At 46.6% G+C, this 20,989-nt stretch overlaps 1 protein-coding gene across 4 annotated transcripts in view; it reads left to right on the top strand.

Moving 5' to 3' along the window:
* The window catches only part of Rgs6 (regulator of G protein signaling 6), a 557,159-nt gene that overhangs the window by 464,104 nt on the left and 72,066 nt on the right, over positions 1-20,989 (top strand). For 2 of the 4 annotated variants that reach the window (XM_077799512.1, XM_077799510.1), the window contains exons 4-11: positions 927-1,033; positions 2,613-2,664; positions 8,837-8,901; positions 12,821-12,897; positions 15,204-15,285; positions 16,518-16,592; positions 18,122-18,220; positions 19,520-19,581. In XM_077799512.1, coding sequence (XP_077655638.1) covers positions 927-1,033; positions 2,613-2,664; positions 8,837-8,901; positions 12,821-12,897; positions 15,204-15,285; positions 16,518-16,592; positions 18,122-18,220; positions 19,520-19,581 — 619 coding nt within the window. The remainder of the gene's footprint in view (positions 1-926; positions 1,034-2,612; positions 2,665-8,836; positions 8,902-12,820; positions 12,898-15,203; positions 15,286-16,517; positions 16,593-18,121; positions 18,221-19,519; positions 19,582-20,989) is intronic. The other 2 variants (XM_077799511.1, XM_077799513.1) reach the window with 2 other exon arrangements.

Here is a 20,989-nt window from a genome sequence, read left to right as displayed (position 1 = left end):
TGAAGGGATCACAGGTAAAGCCAAAACAAATCACTTTTAAACATCCAGAGCTTATGAAATTAATAATTGCTAAGAGACTCCCTGAGCATGTCAATCATTTCCATGTCCAGATATTGCTTTTTAACCAATGAAAGTACTTTGAGGTTTGTAGACCCTTCTTATGTGTAGGAGGGGCATTTAGGTTGAGGTATTTTTTTTCTTAGCTCTGCGTAGGATAAAATATAAATTCTTAACTATCAATAGGAATCTATTTAGGACTGGTGCTCAACAAGATGTCAATGTTACCAAATATATATTTCTTTCAATTTGACACCCCCCACCCCGCCAGGGTCACTGCCCAAACTACTGTCCTTCTTCCAATTTTCTTAGAAAGTGAATTTTTATCTATGCCCATGAGAGAAGGGGAAACACTGTCACCACTGAGGCGAGTGTTGTTTGCAGGACTGTAACAGGAATTCACAGTCCCCGTGGGCAGCGGGGCCGCGTCCTCACTGCCCAGGGTGATAAAGCAAGATGAAGCGAGGCCATGAATCAAAGCTGGCAACCCTTATTGAATATTTGCCCTGTACCAGACACGGCTAAGCACTTCATGTGAAATATCTCACTTCATTAAATACAAGTTCATCTATGCCAGTGCTCATGTTCGCCACCATGAAGCAAGACCTGGCTTTCTCCTGGGAGATCGTAGGGGTAGGAAGTTAAGAATCATCAGATTTTCACAGCTGGGACCCAGAGGACCCCCCAGCCCTTGACTGTCCTCCTCCTCTGTGGGCGTCTCCCCTCTTGCGCCACCACCAGCAAATGCAATCACGGCATAAACACAGTGGCCTGGAGGGGAGGACACTGGACAGCCAGTCATCTTGCTCTCTGCCCCTGTACATTTCAGCAAAATCATCCGCTTCCTGATTCTGTCTGTCTCTCTGCAGTTGAAGCAATACACTTGGGAAGCCTTATCGCCGCCCAGGGCTACATCTTTCCAATCTCCGATCACGTTCTCACCATGAAGGATGATGGTACCTTCTATCGTTTCCAGGTAGGCCCCGGGGCTCCTCCTCCTCAAGCACCTTTTCCCACTTATCATCATCTGAACCAGATTAGAACCACCTAGAAAATCGAAGGGTGTTCAAGGAAGCAGCATTGGGAAACCCATCCATCTGGACCACGGGTTGACCCACTGAATAAGCGTCAAAGGCGCTCACTGAGAGCCTACTGCTTCAGAGGCATTGCCTAAGCCCTTTAGGATGGCCGTAACAGAATACCATCGACTGGGTAGATTATAAACACCAGAACTTGGTTTTGCATAATTCTGGGGGCTGGGAAATCCAAGATCAAGGCTGCAGCAGGTTTGGTGTCTGAAGAAGACCTGCTGTTTTACAGAGGGCACCTTCTAACGGTGTCCTCCTACAGCGGACGGGACAAGGGATCTCTTCCAAGCTTTTTCTACAAGGGCACTAACCCTGCTCAGGAGGGATCCACCCTCATGACCTCCTCACCTCCCAAAGTCTCCCAATACCATCACCTTGGGGAGTAGGATTCATTCATGGTGAAGGGTGGGCACCAACATCCAGACCACAGCAGACATGTTGCATGCATTTTCTCACTTATTCTCAGAAAACTGCTGGGGAGGGGCAAATATTGCCCATTTTACAGACCAGAACCTGGAGGAGACCAGAGAACTGATGTGGCCCTCCTGAATCTAGGAGGCACCTTTGCGTTGGGCCTAGATGACCTTGCTCCTCCTTCGTGCTGGGGTGAGGTTTCTACTTACGCTGCCTCCCCCAGACCCTGCCCAAGAGGGAACAGGGGCACAGATGGTGTGAGAGGTCTTCAGTGGGTTCAAGGGCAAAAAGGAAGCCAGGCTCTGCACCCGGGAGACTGCCAGCCTCTATCTGGTTATTAGACGCCGTGTGTTTCCAGATAAGAATTCTTGACTTCATCCTGCCTCATAAAAACCGTGTGTTTTAAAAGACCATAGGTGGGAAATTATTGGTAAATATAAAATGATATTAAATGTTATATTACTTTTCTCCCTTTTTGGAGACATGCAACCCTCCAGGTCTGATAGCCAAATAAGGGCTTAATTTAGTGACATAGAGCTGTTCAGTCATATAACTGCTGCTACAGGTTCTGCATACCATCTCATGATGTTAAATGACATAAAATAGAATAAGTAAAATAAAGGTTGTGTCCTCTGGCCCGAGGTTGCCAAATTTAGAGGATTAAAAATACAGATAGGCAGTTTAATTTTAATTCCAGATAAACATAAATATTTTTAAATCTAAGGACGCCCCATATAATATTCAAGTTTAAAACAGGCAGGTGGCCTGTATTTTATGTAATAAGGGTACTTTGCCTCAATAAACAATAAAAAGCCTCTTAAAAAGAGATTATTGTCTGCCTCATAAACAAAATTTCTTGCTTTTGCATTTACTTCGCTTACCTTGGATTTTATTTCTCAACCCCTAGATTACAATGTTGACTGGCCTCAGCTATGTCAAAGGGTTGGGTGTGGAGTCAGCCAGGAGATGGGCAGAGGCCTGCTGTGGAGAGGGCCCTGGTGGGTGCAGAGAGGCGGGTGTCTCTAGGTACTGATGCTTAGTACTCTCTTACAGGCTCCTTACTTCTGGCCTTCCAACTGCTGGGAACCTGAGAACACTGACTATGGTGAGAACTGAAGCCACGCTCACCTTCCTGTTACTCCCAGAGGGCAGAAGACAAGTGTCTGGGAAGGAAGGGTTTTGACCCTGCTTGACCCTTTCTGATGTTGTTGACCTTGAAAACACTGAAAGAGGCAGTCCCTTGGGAGAAAAGACACAAAAGGGAAGAAAAGTTAGATCAAGGGTTGTCAATAAGTCCATTCTGCAGGACCATAGAGAACTAGGATCCCGTGGCAGTGTGATGTGACTGTGACTTTTGAACAATCCTTCCAGGAGCAGGGTTTCAGGCAGGGCTGGATCAAGGAGCCACCCCTTCCCCTACCCCTTCCTGTTCTCACAGACTTGTTGAAACTTACTAAGAGCTCATCAGTGTTTTTCATAGTTGGAAGTGAGGGGGGAAAGGAAGACAGACCAAAGGGGAGGGTACAGATGTCACCTTGGACTAGGGAAATAAAAAGAGGGTGAAGTTAGAAGCTACATTAAGTAAAGAGACATTTCTATCCAGGCAGGGATCTACCCAACTCAGTGGAGGCTAAGGAATATTTCTATGTAACAATTTTCTGAAGAAATTATACTGTCCCTATACTTAACATAAAGAACTGAAGGCCCAGGAAGACCATGTCCCCCGTAATCACATCTGTCTGAAGTCTCCGTTGGCTTTAAGCCAAAGAGGCAGAGAGTGGCCCACCGCACCATCACTGCCGGCAAAGGGCGTGGGTGCGGAGGGGGACTGGCCATGGGGTGAGCCATTGCCTGGTGAGGCTGTGCTTCTTCTAGTCTGGAGGGTGCTCACGATATGGCCAGGGCCCTCAGCTGTCGGCTGGGCTGCCCACCACCAGTGGAGGGTGGGAGGCGGTTGAGATGGTAGGGGGAGGCCAAGACCAGCCTCCTGGGCCACATCCACGCCATCTTCACTGTGTGATGAAGGACACTCTTTCCCTTTCTGTACCTCTTTTCCCCATTTCCTGATCAAGTGGAGATGAACAGAGATAGGAAGGACCGTTTATCTCAGGCTTTCATCAAAGCTAAATCATTTTGAGTTCATGTGCATCCATAGATAGCAAATCAGGTAAAGTTGAGGTGTGGAGGCAAAAGGACTCACCAATGCTTCCAAATCCATTTAGCCAGAAAATCAATGAGTACTTACCAAGTTAGAATTCAGTACCACAGGCTGCAGGATCCACCAGCTCCGTTGGCTGTGTGAGCCTGGGAAGTGGCCTGACCTCTCTGTGCCTCAGAAACCTCACATCCAAATCAGAGGGAAAATATTGGCTGTCTCCCAACGTTGCTTTGTTAGGGTCCTGGGAGAAGTCAGTGCTGCCCTGTGGTCACATTGGGCACAATGGTCACATTGTGTCCATTTCTGTGGAACAGATTTGACCAAGTCACAGTGTTGCCTGCCCAGCGGGCCAGGCTGGGAGAGACAGCACAGAGGGGAAGAAGGGAGAGGGGAGGATCTGGCCTGAGCCTTCCAAAGCTGCCAGGTGATGAGGCGGGATGGAGAAGACGGAGTCCGGGAGGGGCAGGTGATAGGAAGGCCTCGATAGTAGACATCATTAGAATGGACCCCAAAGCTTGGGGAGCCATCGTAGGTCCCCAGCAACAAGGAAGTCTTGAGATACCCCCTGATCGTAAAATGGGGATATTAACTGAACACCCCTCTTGGCATCATCATGAAAGTCCCTCGGACTGGGCAAGACTGTCACTGCACTCAGTCACGGTGGCCTCACAGCTCTGAGACTGTGCCTGGCACAAGGAGACAGAGCAGTTTTCTTTTCTTTCTTTCTTTCTTTTTTTTTTTTTCTTTGATGATGGGGATTGAATCCAGGGCGCTCCACCACTGAGCCCCATCCCCAGTCCTTTTTATTTTTTATTTTGAGACAGGGTCCTGCTAAATTGCTTAGGGCTTGGCTAAGTTTCTGAGGCTGACCTCAAGCTTGCGATCCTCTTGCCTCCGCCTCCCGAGTCTCTGGATTACAGGCGTGAGTGCCCCTGTGCCCAGCCTCAGCACTGTTTTCCTGAGCGAATGGATGAATACACTAAGGAGTAAATGGGTCAGAGAATGTCATCGTGGAAAGTCGGAACTTGACCTCGATTCTCGTTCCACTCTGTCACTCACTCACTAGCCTTTGGGTGAATCTCTTCGCTTCCCTGCCCGTTGGTTTTCCCCATCTGTAAGTGAGGGGTCTGCAGCTGGTGGCTGCCAAAGTTATTTCCAATGCTTGAATTGTGTGGCTCCAAAAGTAACTGGAGTATGAGGAAAAATAGAGAATGAAGTGATTTCCAGCTCTCTAGTTGAGGAGACTGAGGTCAGTAGCGATGTCACTAATCAAGGCAGAAAGTTTGCAAAGGGATCTGTTGTTTCAGAACACTGAAGTGAGTTTGGTATTTTTCGTATTTTAATTTACGTCTAGCACTTGAATCTGTTCCCTTTCTAAACACACTGCCTTTCTGTCTCGGTGACCTGTCGCGAGCCTGAGGTGGAAGTGGGTCATCCCAGTGGGACTCCGGGTGTGGGGGCAGGGAGACAAAGCCTGCAGGTGAAGGACCCTGGTGGTGCAGCCAAGCCCCAGGGGACAGCTGCCCCAAGGCCCCTCCCTCCCCAACAGATGCCCTAACGTGTGACAGGAGCCACCCGGAAGGGGGCTGGAAACATGTGACCGGGACTCACTGTCACCAGAGTGGCACCAGCTTTGTGTTCCTGTGCGATGCTTCGATTCACAACCTGACTGGCCCGTTTTGACCCAGATGGCTTGGCAATGTCTCGGGATGACTCTGCCTGCACACAGCGCCTTGTCCAAATCTGGGTTTGCCTTGGATTGAGTCAGCTTTTTCACTGCTGTGACTAAAACGCCCAAGAACAACATAGAGGAGGAAGAGTTTCTTTGGAGCTCACAGTTTGGGAGGGCTCAGTCCATAGACAGCCAGCTCCGTGGCTCTTGGCCTGAGATGAGGCAGGATGTCACAGCGTGGAGGAGGAAAGCAGCTCCGGACATAGCCACGGCGGGGAGCAGAGAGAGCGTGCCACCTACCCCAAAGGCCCACCCCCAGTGACCCACGTTCTCTGCCTGCAGTTACCACCCAGTTAGTCCATTCAAGTGGATGTGTGCTCTGGTTAGGCTACGGCTCTCATAACCCGACCATTCACCTCTAAACTCTCCTGCAGTGTCCCCCCCATGAGCTTTCTGGGAACACCTCACATCTAAACCATAGCACCTTTCCTGAGATGGACATGTGGCCACTAGAAAGCACCATCCAAAATTGGGGCAGCTTTGTGAAAGCAATTGCTACCTCCACTGACCTAGGCTGTTCCCAGGGACTGAGACCAGGGCTGCAGGGCAGGTGACGTGCCAAGCTTCTTGCTTGAGGTGGCTCCCGAGTTCCCAGAATGCCTGTGGGTGCAAGAGGCTGCAGGAGGTGCTCTGTGAAGAGCAGATGCCCCTTCACCAGACTCTAGGCAGAGCTGGACCTGCCAGGTTCTCTGGAAAAGTTGGCAGATAGCCAATCGTTTTCAAAATGAGGCCTTCAGCACTTCATATGAATGTGAGATGCATGAAGGAGTATGATGTGACAGTCTTTGAGGTAGGACCAACGACTTCTCTTTCACCCCAGAATTAGAGCTCCTTTCTTAAATAAGCCGCACTCAAATCATCCAATTGGGGTCTTGTTAAAAATGTATTGAGCATTGCAAGACACTTTTGAAGCTTCCTGAATACCAGCCTTGCCTAGATTTCTATTATTTTTTCCTTAGATTTTTATTATATTTTTTTCCTATATTTTCCCAGCCACCCCACCTATGCCACATTCACCAGCCGTGGCCTTAACTGTTCTCCTCTGTGAAGTCGTTGTCACCATTCAACAACAACTTTCCCTTTTCACCTTAACTGTTCTCCTCTGTGAAGTCGTTGTCACCATTCAACAACAACTCTCCCTTTTCACGTCAAGTTCATTGGTAGAGATGCCCTTCAACTTAGGGAGGGGCTGTGTCCTGAGAAAGCCAACCTAAGCTGAAAACATCAGAAGTTGACAGTGTTTCCGTACCTGTCACCTACCCAACATCACAGCTCAGCAGGAGAGCACACCCAGACCCTGGAGCCCAGAGCTGACTGGGAGCTGCGGCTCCCTGCCACCACCTGGCGTCCCCAGAGTGGCAAACTGCATTTCACCTCACTAGCCTGGGAAGAGATCCACGTTTGAGATTGAACGTCTGGTTTCTATCAGATGCATCTGACTCTCACGTCATAGTAAAGTCAAAAAAAAAAATCATTAAGTAGAACCAACTTCTGAGACTGTGTGTATCTATCGTATTTGGTGAACTTACGTTGTCACAGCAACGAGGAAGCCTGACCTAAGCAGATTTGGGGACAACTGGACCCAAGTCAGCACACGGTTAGACAATAGGAAGCAGGAGGGTGGGCATCCCGGAGAGCAGGCTGCTGGCTGCGGGGTTCTAGGGCACCATGGGCTGCTGTAGCAAACGCTCCAGAGCAAAGGGAGCAGGGAGCTGGCCAGAGGTCTCTCGCAGTAGTTAAGTTCCAACAGCTGGACAGTCACGGCTCTTCTGTGACCTTCTCTCCTGGTCGTCCTGTTCCTCATGCTGTTCACCTGCCATTTCCCTGGATCCTCCCACTTGGCACTGGAGCAGGAGGAAGACCCCAAGAAGCAGAGCTAGGGAGAGGAGGTGACGGAGGCCACCTCTGGGGGAGGAAGGCCCTGAGGCTGGGAGCCCAGAACCCTTCCTAGAGCTGAGCCGAGAGCCCCACCTCGTCCTCCCTTTCCACGGCTCTCTCCTCCCACCTGGCAAGACAGGCTCAGGCGCTAGGGACAGGGTTAGAGCTGAATTGGACATAGTCCTGTCCCTAAAGAACCTTCAGCATAGAGCAGGGGACGGTCAGTGAACACAGGAATTCAGGGCAATGGACTTAATTAGGTTATGTATCGGGGATGCACAGACGGAACACTGAGCAGGGTCATCAGAGACTAGTGGGAGGTCACCAGACAGAGGGCAAGAGGGAAACAGGAGAGAAGAGAGAAAGGCCATCATGTAGGGGACACATGAAGAGGAGGGAAAATGGAAGTAGCTGGAAATGTGGTGGCCTTGTAAGCCTTTCTTCTGAGGCCACTGAAGATTCAGTGCAGGTTTCAGACCCAGGGCAACGAGGTCATACTTGTAAAAAAAAAAAAAAGAATTCTCTGAGTGGAGGGTGTCTGGGTGCAGCAGCGTGAAAAGGAAGGAGAGGAGTGGCCAGGATTGGCAGGTGGGGTCCTCAGGGGATCCTGGCCTACAGAGAGTCTCCTGGAGTTACATGGCATGACTTCTCCTTGGAATATACATTCTTCACAGGACATAGTGGGCACAGTGAGGGACAGGGGGCTGGATGCACAGGAGGATGGGTGGATGGATGGATGGATGGATGGATGGATGGATGATGGGTGGATGGGTGGATGGATGGATGATGGGTGGATGGGTAGATGGATGGATGATGGGTGGATGGGTGGATGGATGGATGGTGGATGAATGGGGGGATTGAGGGATGAATGGATGGAGAGAGATGGAGGGATGAATGGATGGGTAGGTGGATGGAGGAATGGAGGAATGGATGGGTGGGTAGATGAAGAAATGAAGGAATGGAGGAATGGATGGATGAATCGATGGATGAAGAGATAGAGGGATAGAGGAATGAAGGGAAGGATGGATAGATGGGTAGATGGAGGGATGGAGAAATGGATGAAGGGATAGATGAATGGATAGATAAAGAGATGGAAGGATGGAGGAATGGATGGATGGATGAAGAGAAGGAGGGATGGAAGGATGGAGGGATGTATGAAGAGATGGGGGAATGGAGGGATGGGGGATGGATGAAGAGATGGAGGGAGAGAGAGAGGGAGGGATGAGTGGATGGGTGGGTGGATGGAGGAATGAATGGATGGATGGGTGGATAAAGAGATGGAGGTATGGAGGGATGGATGGATGCATGGATGGATGGATAGATGGATAGATAGATGGATGGAGGAATGGATAGATGAAGGGATGGATGCATGATTTCATGGATGGATGGAGGGATAGATAAATGGATGGATGAAGAGATGGAGGGATGGAGGGATGGAGGGACACATGGGTTTATGATTCCACTGCTCTGCTGGCCTGATGTCTGTTGCCCTTTCTTTTCCTCCCTCAGCCATCTATCTCTGCAAGAGGACCATGCAGAATAAAGCGAGGCTGGAACTGGCTGATTATGAAGCCGTAAGTGTGGCCGTTTCGCAGGCTAGGGTGGGAGGGTCTCTAAGCTCCACGCTAGTATTTTCCCTTCTTACCCCTTCCTGACACCGGGAGGGGAGTCTCTTCTATTTCCCCTCCTATGTTCTCAGCTTCTCTCACCATCACAATAAAACTGCATTTTTATATAAATAACTCTCAAAACTCAGCAATAAAAGAATAATAAACAACTCCACATAAAAATAGGCAAAGGGACTTGAACAGATATTTCACCAAAGAGGACAAAAAGATGGCGAGGAGGCACATAGAAAAATACCCGATGCCATTAGCCATTTGTGAAGCAGATGGACTCCCTGGTGAGACTCCACCGCCCACCTGTTAGAATGACTAGAATAAAAAATACTGACAGGCTGGGGCTGGGGCTCAGTGGTAGAGCACTCACTTCGCATGTGTGAAGCACTGGGTTCAATCTTCAGCACCACATAAAAATAAATTAATTAAATAAAGGTATCGTGTCCATCTACAACTAAAAAGAATATTCTAAAAAAAAATACTGAGACTACTAAGTGGTGGAGAGCATGCAGAACAGCTGGAACCATCCTGTATTGCTGGTGAGGTGGCAAAATGGTACAGCCACTCTGAAAAATTGTTTGGCAGTTTCTTATAAACATACACTAACCATATAGCCAAGTAATCTCACTGCTACACACATACCCGAGATAAATCAGAACTTATGTTTCACACAAACCCTATACACTAAGATCCACACCAGTTATATGTGGTAACTAAAAACTAAAAACAACCCAATGTGCGCTAACAGGTGCATGGATAAAGTAGGATGACATGTCCATGCAAGGAAATGCTATCCTGCAGGGAAAAGGAAGGAACTATTGGTATGCACAATCACTTGGCTGAGTATCCAACCCATTATGTTGAATGAAAGGGATCAGTCTCAAGTCAGTAATTCCATTTATTTTGCATTTTTAAAAAAATTTTAGGTGTCAATGAACCTTTCTTTTTATGTATTTGTATGTGGTGCTGAGAATCAACCCAGGGCCTCCCACATGCTAGGCAAGCGTTCTACCACTGAGCCACAAACCCAGCCCCATACTGCATTCTTATAAAGACAGAACTATCATGAGAAATAACAAATCAGTGGCTTTGATTATGGGTGGGGTACGACGATGTGACCATTAAGTGATAACCGGAGAGATCCAGAGAAGGTGAGGAACTATTCTGTATCTTGATTGTGATGGTGGTTACATGAACCTGCACATGGGTCAGAAGTCACAGGACCGCGGGCTGGGGTTGTGGCTCAGTGGTAGAGTGCTTGTCTAGCATGCCTGAGGCATTAGGTGCCATTCTCAGCACCACATAAGAATAAATAAAATAAAAGGTCCATCAACAACTAAGAATCATTTTTCAAAAAGCTACAGAACTGTTAACTGTTGCAAAAGTTAAAAAGTCAAACTTACTGTGTCATGATCTTCTACAGTGAAATTTAAAATTGTATCTTTAAACTCACGCTCCTGCAGAATCTAAGGACAAAATTCAATCCAGAAAATAAGGGAAGATATAGTACAGAGCTGTCTCCTTTTCCACCTTCTCACCTTCCTCCCCGTCTTCCTTCATCAGATGGGATTCCTTGCAGGAACCAGAGGTCCACCCCAGGCTCCTAGACATTCTCACTTAACAAAGCACAGCGAGCCTGAGGACTCAGAGGGAGCTTCAGACCAATCTTTGAACTTTGGGTGGCAGAGTCTTGCCCCCAAACTGAACTCTTATGCAGTGCAGAGAATCGGGAAAACTGGCTAATCTGTGAACCTTCCACTTCCCAGTCCCTCCATCATCTCCAGCAGAGGTGTTGCTGAGCCACGAGAAGACGGAGGGGCCAGCCACCGTGGGAGGAGAGGCGACATTAAGGGCAGGGGACAATCCTTCCTTGGAAGGTCTGGCATTAACAACATCTTCAGACCCCTCTCACCTTCCAGTTGCACTGTCTCAGTCTTCCCAAGGATGATGAGGTCCCCCGCCAGGCCTTGCCTCTCTTGGGGACCTATGCCCCAGCTTTCCAAGCCACCACACCCTCGCTCCCCAAAGCAAATACGTGGGTGCCAGTGGGACCTGCCCAGGGCTCCCAGCCCTCTCTGATCTCTCTGGCCTCTGGACCTGTGAATGGGAGGAGAGAGCACAGGAGGTCATCCAAGGCTTGGGACCTGGCGGAGTCTGCCTGTCAGATCCTATGAGGGGACATTCAGTGGGACCTCCCCGAGCAAATCTGGCCTGGTACCCGTGTCATTCCTTTCCCAAGAGCCACACACCATTATGTTCTGCAGCCTGGATGCTCATTTCTGCCGCTGTCTTCCCTGATGCTGCTAGAAGCCCCATGACCCTTCTTCCCAAGGCTGTTTTACTCTTTCTGTAACCAGGGCAAGAAACTTGAACCCGACGCCATCGCTTCCCTGACACAACCTGTAGGAAAGATCCAGACTGCCAAGGAAGTAGCCCCTCCCTCCTGTTTCTCTTCCCATGTACCCCACAGTTAGAAGTATAACTGCACCGTCTCTGGGTGTGTTTTACTTGGTTTTCTCTTCTCTTGCACTGTAGTATTCTGCTCTGGTATTTGTAAAGAATACCGCATGATTTTTTCAAGTGGAGGTAGGTTCTGCACAAAAATTATTAGGAACAAACAAAACATTTTGTTTTCAAAATGCAGTCATTGTATTAAAATTTTCTGGTTATATTCCCTTTGTAGAAAATAAAAATTCAAACAGTAAAAAAGGAGAGAGAACAACCTATGTTACCTATGATTTCCCACCACCACAGTTTTTCTATGCATACATTTTTTTCTTTACAAAAAAAATATAGAATTATGCCAAAAACATTACTATATCTGGTACTTCTCTCCCAGTCCTATACGATACTTTCTGGGGAGATTTTTCCATACCAGTAATACTAATCTACAGTATCATTTTTAATGGCTGCCTAGTATTCCATGGTGTGACTTTATCATCATTCATGTAACTCTCCTTAACTGATGGACACTTAGTCATCACCAGCTTGGCTTCCTAGAAACAGTGGAAAGTCAAAAGGACAGAGTTTTAGATGTACTTGCACACCAAGCTTTGGTAATAGCTGTGAGTTCATGTGTGATGCTCTTCAGTTGAAGCTCCCTTTATATTAATAATCCACTAATGAGGGTAATCAATTAGTGTTGGCATGAGCTCTATGAAAATACATAGCATCATGTGGGCTCTGGCCTTGCATTAATCAGAATTAGGAGGATCATTAAGGGGGCCTGTCAAACTCCCCTCCTCACCAAATCCTAGTGTTCCACTAGCTAAGTCTGCAGACTTAGAGAAAATACTTTATTATTATTATTTTTAAAAGCAACCCTTGATGATTTCCTTTCTCCTGTTTTGGGGGCTTATCCTTTTATGAAAATCACAAAGAGAGACACCCCCTTTGGTCCACTTTGGAATCCTCACTTTAAAAATCGCTCGTGCCAAGTCCTCTGGGTTCTCCTCTCCCGTGAACCTCCCAGGCTTGTCCCTGAGAGGTACATCTTTGATTTGGCTCTTGGAGAGACCCAACAGGTTGCAAAGCCCCTGTCCTTTCCCAGCAGCCACACACCATTACGTTCTGCAGCCTTTATAACCAGGGCTAGGTGAGTTGTGTTCTTCTAAAAACACACCAGAGGACAGGTATCCGGCGAACCACAGAGACTTCAAACTTAATGGATGTACAAATGAATATTAATAGTGCAGCTCTGTACACGCAGAGCGTGGTGCAAAGTCAAACTGTGTTCATGTCCGACGGACTTAATGCAGGGCCCCGCTGTTTGTCGGGGGTAACCAAAATGGATGGCCGCCTTGTAATAAGCCTGGGTGTCGATGAGTTCACTTACGAAGATTAATGCCTTTTCGTCGATTTCGCTTCTCCCTAGGAAAACCTAGCAAGACTCCAGAGGGCGTTTGCAAGGAAGTGGGAATTCATCTTTATGCAAGCAGAGGCGCAAGTGAAGTAGGTGAACCTAACAGAGACCCTCTGGGAGAGAAAAAGACTCTCTGAAGCAGGAGACAGACGGTGTGAGGGTGGGATTGCTGAAGGGAGGCTTCCAGCTGTCATTCATCTCTTTGATCTCTCAGGAGGGCAGAACAGTAGAGAGTGAGTACAAAGTGAGCTCAGGATGGATGAATCTCATCCTGGGAACCAACGCAGCTCTGTAATAGTTTCAAAAGCCCGTGCCTCCGTAGGCAAGGGGACCTTCCCAGATGTAGAGCTATTTGTCCAAGATTTCTAATCAGTAGGGTTGGAGATTTGGTTCTCAGAGGAAAACATGTTGAAATTTTAGAGAAGACAAGTAGCCACTCTCTATTCTCTAAAGGGTAGGAGTTTAAAATCAATTGTCAAATAAGACGCAGAAGTCAAACATTTGGAGTCCATTAATTGAAAGATGATAAAGTGTGGCTTTGGATCTGTGGCCTCAGGTCCAAATTAAATCTTCTGGGGCAAAAACAGGTATCTGTAGGGCTCCTTCCTAGACCTGAGCTGAGCTGACCCATCTAAGTTTACTGCATGCAGAGAAGGGATATCCTGCGCACAGACTGACCCAGACGGGGGGCAGAGAGGGATCAGCCTGAGCATTCTCAATTTATTCTTTCAAATTCACCAATAAGTAAACTCATTCTTCCTCCATAAAAAGAAAAAAATAATAGGAGAAGAAAAGTTGAAAGGATTTTTTTCATATTTTCCCCTCCCTGAATATATATAGTAGAAATTCCTTCCTCTCAAAGGAAATATAAAGAAGGAGGAATAAATGTCCCCGAGGCCACAAACAAAGCCATCAACCAGATCCATGTGATTCTGGGACGTGGCATTGCTGTGGGAGGGTCTCCCCTGTCCTTTCCCATGGGATCTGCTTTCCACAACAGTGTCCGTAGGAAGAGCGGGACTCTGATGGGCTGGGACAGGGATGTGGAGTGGGGAGAATACAAGTCCCCTTTTTCTGGGTGCCACTTGCATATGAGCAGGCCCCGTGGGCTTTCACGCTCTACGGGTGGCATCACGCATCCCCTAGAGCTGGGTCTCGGCTACGTGGTGAGGATGGATCGCAGCTGTGGACACAGTTGTGAAATGACCTAAAGTCAGCTGGTCCAGTACTCTATATGCGGTCATCGCTGTCACCCTCCCTCTGCAGTCTCTGCCTGTCCCCTGCCCAGGATTCCAGCCACCTGGTGATCACCCTAATTCTCCCAGCAGTTCCAGAAGGAGGTGGGCACAGGCCCTGGGGTTGAGCTGCAATAAGCACTGTCTGGGGATATCAAAGGTGGGAGAACGGGTGGGAAGCAAGAGGGATTTGTATGGGCTGCAGGGTAAATGAACCTGGTTACTCAGAAGCCACTGGGAAGCAGGGAGGAGCACAAATTTGCTCTTGCAGAATCAATTGGCATCACATGTTATAAAGGGAGGGGACATCGACATCGGCCCTTTGTACATACATGGCGTTTCTCCATTAACTTTTTTGATTAACTCTGTGATTGCATTATAATTGTGGGCCATTTAAGTACACAGTAATTATCACAAAAATCATGGGGTGATTACGGGTTTATTTCAGTCCAGTAAACTAAAGTGCTCCCAAGAGAGCCGGGAACCAGAAGTTACACGGCAATTAATCCGAGTTGCTTTTTACTTAGATAATATGAAGTAACACGTGCTTAAAAAAAAAAAAAAAAAAAAGTCTTTTATCTAGGCTGCTGATTGGAACATAAATAATCTTGTCTTTGTCACCTGTAATTTCTCTCTTGCAATTTCTGTCTCCCCCACCTGAGACTGGTTATGTTTACCTTCTAAATCTTGTCACAGGCTAGGGCCATTATTCTGCCTTTAGAAAACCAGTTGGCTTCAGTGACTTTTAAAATACGTAATTGCAGCATTTTCAAGACATTTCTGCTGGCTCTGAATCTAAAGTAAACTTTCAGATTTGAGATGGAACACTGCCAAACCTGTAGTTCTATTCCTTCTTATAAACGTGTGAGGTCAGAATTCACTTCAAAGGGAAGGGGTGTGTCAATGGGTAATTCAGTTCTCAATAACCCAGATCTTGACACTTTAGGGGACAACTTCATTCTTGTTCTTCCCATGGGTCCATCCTGTTCTTGCACCTATATGGCAATCTATAAGCCTGCCCTGGTTTCCTGGAGGGAACCGTACACCTGCAGAGGGCAGGGACCACATCCTTGTGTGCAGCTTCGCTTCTAGAAATGAGAGCAGAGAACTGGGGCAAGGGTCGGGGTGGGGACAAAAATCTCTTACTACCTCTCTTTCAGGATAGATCGGAAAAAGGACAAGACGGAACGGAAAATTTTGGATAGTCAGGAACGTGCCTTTTGGGATGTCCACAGACCAGTGGTGAGAAAGCCGTACTTTAGTTCTCCGTGTGTGTGTGTGTGTGTGTGTGTGTGTGTGTGTGTGTGTGTGTGTTTTCATTTTTCCTGTTTTCTTCTCTACAAATAAAAGGCTGTCTCTAGTGATCAGGTGTCTCTTTCTTTTAAAAAGTGCTATGCTTTGTAAAACAGTTTGGCCGTTCATTTATGAAATCTCAGCAGATATTCCAGAATATGTCAGTTGGCCACCCTTTAAAAAAATATCCATTCATGAAAATATGGAAATGGAAATGGAGGAGTGATAAGGATTCTACCGGGAAAACTTTGAGCCCCAGAAGTTGACATTCCCCTAAATTAACAATTTCCGCTTCCATTGTCTTTCAACTCTAAACTCTTGTCTTTCGAGTATAGCTAGCTCTTGCCGCTGACGGTAGTGGTCCTGTGGTCGTGTCCTGTTCCTTTTATAAGGAATCTGTGAACACTGAATTAGTGAATACTGAAGCATCCACTCTAGAGAAGAACAGCTCTGGGTTCCTGTGAGCCTCTGGTCCCATTTTTTGTCAACTGTTCAATATGTAAATTTGCTGAATGTTTGTTCCTGTGTAAAAATCTCCCTGCTTAACATGAACCAACACATGAACCGTTGGTTCAGTAACATGGAACTCACAGCCATAACCCATTCCAGAGTGAAGCTCATCTAACTCGTATTTTTTTTCCTTAGGGCACATCCAAGCCATTTTGCACTTAGGATCACCTGACAGCACTCTAGCACTCTGCTTGGGAACCATTGTAAACAGAAAAAAACACCAACCAAAAAAACAGAAATGCAAAAAAAAAAAAAACTTGGTGCCCCATAAATTCTAAACAGACTGGTTTACCCGTATGAGGCCTGAAGTAAGAAGGCAGAACGTCCCCTTATTCCACCTGGTCTGGGCTCATGCACGTGGGGCAGCTCGATATCTTTGGCATCCTATCCATATCTGTTAAATCGCTGAAAATACTGATTCAGGTTACAAATAAATTTTAGCATCTGGCCATCTTGCCACTTGAATAATAAGTTTGCTCTTAGAAACCTTCCACTATACCCGCCCCATATCATCCTTACCAGAAGGTCAGAATGAGGTGTTCTCACAGGAACATAAGAGCCTACATGATAGCCCAATGAAAACCTTCATGAATATCCGTAACAGGGAAGCTAGAGGTCTGTTCTGATGGTGTTACTTGGGCTAAATAATTTATACCATCTTCTTCCCTCAGCCAGGCTGTGTGAACACCACAGAAATGGACATCAGAAAATGTCGGCGTTTGAAGAATCCACAAAAGGTTAAAAAGGTTCGCTCCTTGAGCTGAGTTCAAACTTCTTGGTGCCAATAGCCCTTCCGTTTCTGTTATTCTCCACGTAATGATTTTCTATTTGGAAATCTGTCCTATTATAACTTTTGAAACCATTCTATTAGTCAATTCTAGAAGTATCTATTGAGTGGCTGGTGGGTGCTGGGTACCATGTTTGCTGCTGGGCTTCAGGTTCTCACAGAGCCCACAGTTGAGTGGAAATGAAACCAGTCAATAAGCCACCAGGCCAGGAGGGCCATCTTAGGGAACAAACAGGCTGGTCAGGAGCCCCAGGAGGCCAGCTAAGCCAGACTGAGGTTTCCCCAGGGCATCCTGAAGTCACACACACACACACACACACACACACACACACACACACACACACGAGATTGAGTATCTCCTATCCAAAATGCTCGGGACCAGAAATGTTTCTGGTTTTGGATTATGTTTCTCAGAGTTTGGAATATTTGCATATACATAATGAGAAATCTTGGGAATGGGACCCAAATCTGAACACAAAATTTATTTATGTTTCATGTACACATAGCCTTGAAGGTAGTTTTATACAATTTTTTTTTTAGTGGGCCTGTGTTTTAACTGTAACCTGTCACATGAGGTCAGGTGTGGAATTTTTCAATCTACTTTTCAATCACACAACTTTTCAATCGGCTATGTATTTTGTTTGTCACTGAGATAACAGTGCCTACTGAATTATACTTTAAATTATTAGTCCTTGACTTAACTGTTCTCATTTAATCTTTAAAGTCCCTAATTCTAACTCTAATATCTAGAATTTTATGGACCCATGGACCTTATCACCTTATCGGAACCCTTCCTGATTTTATAGATGTCGGCCACACCCTGTGTGTCCTTCGGGGCTTTGTTACTTTCCTAACACAAAAGGTGGCCTTTAGTCTCTTCCCAACACTAGGAACCACTTTTAAAAAGAGCCATAGCTTTTAGACAAGCAAAGAAACTGAGGCCAGAAATCCATTTCCCTTAAAAAAGAAAACCTGAAATGCCACATCTCAATTTGGTACCAGATGGGCCTGTCATCTGCTGCCATGCAGAAAATTTAGAAAGGATTTTTTTTGCATATAACCTTTAGCAGTTGTTCTTGAACTTTCTTTAGCCCCAGAATCACCTGGGACATTTGATAAAAGTGCAGATCCTCAACCTACCCACAGCAGGTGTGGGGGGAGCTCCGTGAGGTGGGTCTTTACCAAGTGCCTCCAGGTGATTCTTCACAGTCGGCTGGCTCATGGGCCGTATCTGGAAAAACAGTGACATGCCAGGGGACCATTTCAACTTGACAAAAGGAAGGATTTCCTAGCAGTTGTCACTCAAAAATGAGATGAGATGCCCCCAGAGGCAGAGTTCCCATCATTTGAGAAATTCAAGCAGAGGCCTGTCACTTTTGTGTGGATGTCATAGAGGGACCTGGGAGAATCTGATGAGAGGTTAAACTAACTGACCCTTCGCCACCCCTCAACCCTGAAGGTACATGATCTTATTCTTGCTTCTTCTAGTCCGTGTACGGTGTGACCGAAGAGTCGCAGTCTCAGAGTCCTGTGCACATACCCAGTCAGCCAATTAGGAAAACTACAAAAGAGGACATCCGGAAACAGGTGAGTGATTCGCCACAGCTGCCCTCCCAGGACAGGACAGGGTTGATTTAAAATCCCCTTTCACCTTCACCTCTGAAGACTGAGAGAGCTTGGAAACCACTGTGGAATCCACCAGTGGGAGACTGGAACCTTTGAGTGCAGTGAGAACAACCCATGAGAAGCTGGAAGAGTCTCCACCAACAGTTCTTAAAGCAGTACAAAATGAGTAGTCACCATGCTGGGGCTGACCCCTGTGGTCCGGGTTCCCACCCACTGCTGCGGAGTTGGAGGAGGAAGAGGATCATGTCCCAGGACCCTTAAAAGTGCATTGCACTTCCAGAGACCCCCACCAGCTCAGCAACACCAATGCTATTGCTGTGGTTCAGAAGGAAAGCTTAAGAATAGCCGGGTGTGGTGGTGCACACCTGTAAACCCAGCAACTTAGGAGGCTGAGGCAGGAGGATTGCAAGTTCAAGGCCAGCCTCAGCAACTTTAGCAAGGCCTTGAGCAACTTAGTGAGATCCCTGTCTCAAAATACAAAATAAAAAAGGCTGGGATGTAGCTCAGTAGTAAAGCACCCTCAAGTTAAATCCTCAGCATTAAATGTATTTAAAAATAAAAGAATAAAGTCAGCCCTATCCCAATGCCATTTGAGCACGATTTGATTTAATATCATCTTCTTAACATTCTAAGAAGCCCAGATCAACAGAGAACGCTTAATTACATCACTCCCTTCTGATATTTACTAATACTGTGGCAACTTTGAGGCTTACTCTTTGTATCATGCTTTACCAGCCTCTGAAGGGGGATGGGTTTAAAGAGTAAACTTTTGGGTATCTTCCCTTGGCACATTTATTATTAGGTCAGAAAGAAGAAACAGACATCTGCAATGGAGCTCTTTGATGATCGATTCAAACATGCCAAGCACACAGGGCAATACGTGTGTGAAAGGTGGGCAGAGGGATGGCCACTGGAATTCAGGCAAAATAGATTTTTTACGGTGCACATCTTAACTCTGTACTGTTCCTAAGCTTTGTATAATATATGTTGCCTTTAAGTTTTAGGAATAGCTTTTGGGAATCCAGACTTAAATTATAACAGTGCAGGCAAGTACATGCCCTCGGCTAAATTGTAGAGTGAGAATCCTAAAGTATCCTAGGATGTTGGTTGGAGGCGTGCAAAGCCAGAGGGCAGGAGAAGTCTTGCCAGAGGAGGTATTCAGCTCTTGGTGGAAATGGGAGGATCTGGGCTAGTGGAATGAACTGGGGGGAAAAGAATTCTCTTTTGGTCTTCAACCTCTCTGTTCTCTCTTTCCCCCAGATAACATTTTTGAATGCACAGATTGATAGACACTGTTTGAAAATGTCCAAAGTGGCTGAAAGGTATGTTTTCCCTCAATAATTTTACTGCTTTCTTCTTATATAGTTTATAGGAGGGGGGGAAATGTTACAGGCTTATCATTAACAAGTGTGTTCAACTTTGAGAGTTAGAATGGAGTTAGTCCTTAAACTGACATATTAGAAAAAGAAAGAAAGAAAGAAGCAGACTCTGTGTGAATGGAGCTAAGATAACAGGCCTCTCTTGAAGGATGTCAAGAAATGTCCTGTGGCTAAAACTTCTCAGGGGGTGGCCCCAGGACCTTGTCAATCAGGGAAGAATGTCCTTAAAAGCTCCAGCATGCTTCTTTGCCTTCTGCCTCTTGATGAATTCAAATGGAATCGCTCCCTCTCCAGCTGTAAAATGCCCAGATTCACTTTATAGGGGAAAGAAATTCTGTGTGCCCTTTGAGGAGCTGGCCACGTAAACAGGAGGGGATTGGATCCTCCGGAGGTGTTCCGCTTCCACACACCATCAACCACTGAACTGCATCGAATCAACTGTTAGGAAAATATCTGCCCCCTCAGCCCCCAGCCTGGCTTTCACAGGAGCATTGTGCTTCAATCTGCACCAGTGGCTGGTTTCACTCCGTTAACTCGTGGGAGATTCGATTTTATCAACTAAATGGTGTGTTTTTTGAACTCTTCGGTGAAGACGGGAGACCACCTGGGGAATCCGTATGGAATAAATCTAATCAGGCCGTCCAGAACCGAACATTTGTTCATCCAAATGCTGCCGTTTAACCAGTGACCAATTTCTGGAGGAATCAAGGGCTTAAATGGGGTCTTAGTGTTTATTGGCGGCTTGTTTAGGGGACTGCACGATCCACCTGTAAGCCTTTCCCTGCCATCCCCTGGGTCCATCCACACCTTTAGATAAATAATGACAAATGGAAGCTAAGACAATTCCATTCCCAAATCAAAACCCTGAATGAACACTCTGCCTTTGAGGGCCAAGGACATCTGTGGATTTGGATTCATGTCTTTGGCGGCATGTTATATCTATTCCAGGGTTTCTTGATAGTGGCACCGTTGACATTCTGGGCCAGAATTGCTCATTGTGTTTATAATGTCCAATACGCGATAGGATATTTCGCAATATCCAGGATGCCTACCTACTGGAGGCCAGGAGTTCCTGCACCCACTGTTATGATAACCAAAAATGTCTCTAGACATTGCCAGAGGCTTGGGGGAGGGGGTACAAAATCACCCCCACTGAGAATCTACTTTCTACTTTCCCTAAAGCAGTTGCTTCCAGAGGTTGCTAATGATTAGAGCCCCACTCACAGTCAACTGCCACCGGTTCCAGAATTACAGTCACAGCTCACTCAGCCGGCTACAGAGTTACCCCACACACACACACACACACACACACACACACACATCATCGTGCAGGGCTCTGGCCAGAGCACCA

Source organism: Urocitellus parryii, chromosome 6, assembly GCF_045843805.1.
Source record: "Urocitellus parryii isolate mUroPar1 chromosome 6, mUroPar1.hap1, whole genome shotgun sequence".
NCBI classification, from domain to species: domain Eukaryota; kingdom Metazoa; phylum Chordata; class Mammalia; order Rodentia; family Sciuridae; genus Urocitellus; species Urocitellus parryii.
This window is presented reverse-complemented; position numbering and strand designations above follow the sequence as displayed.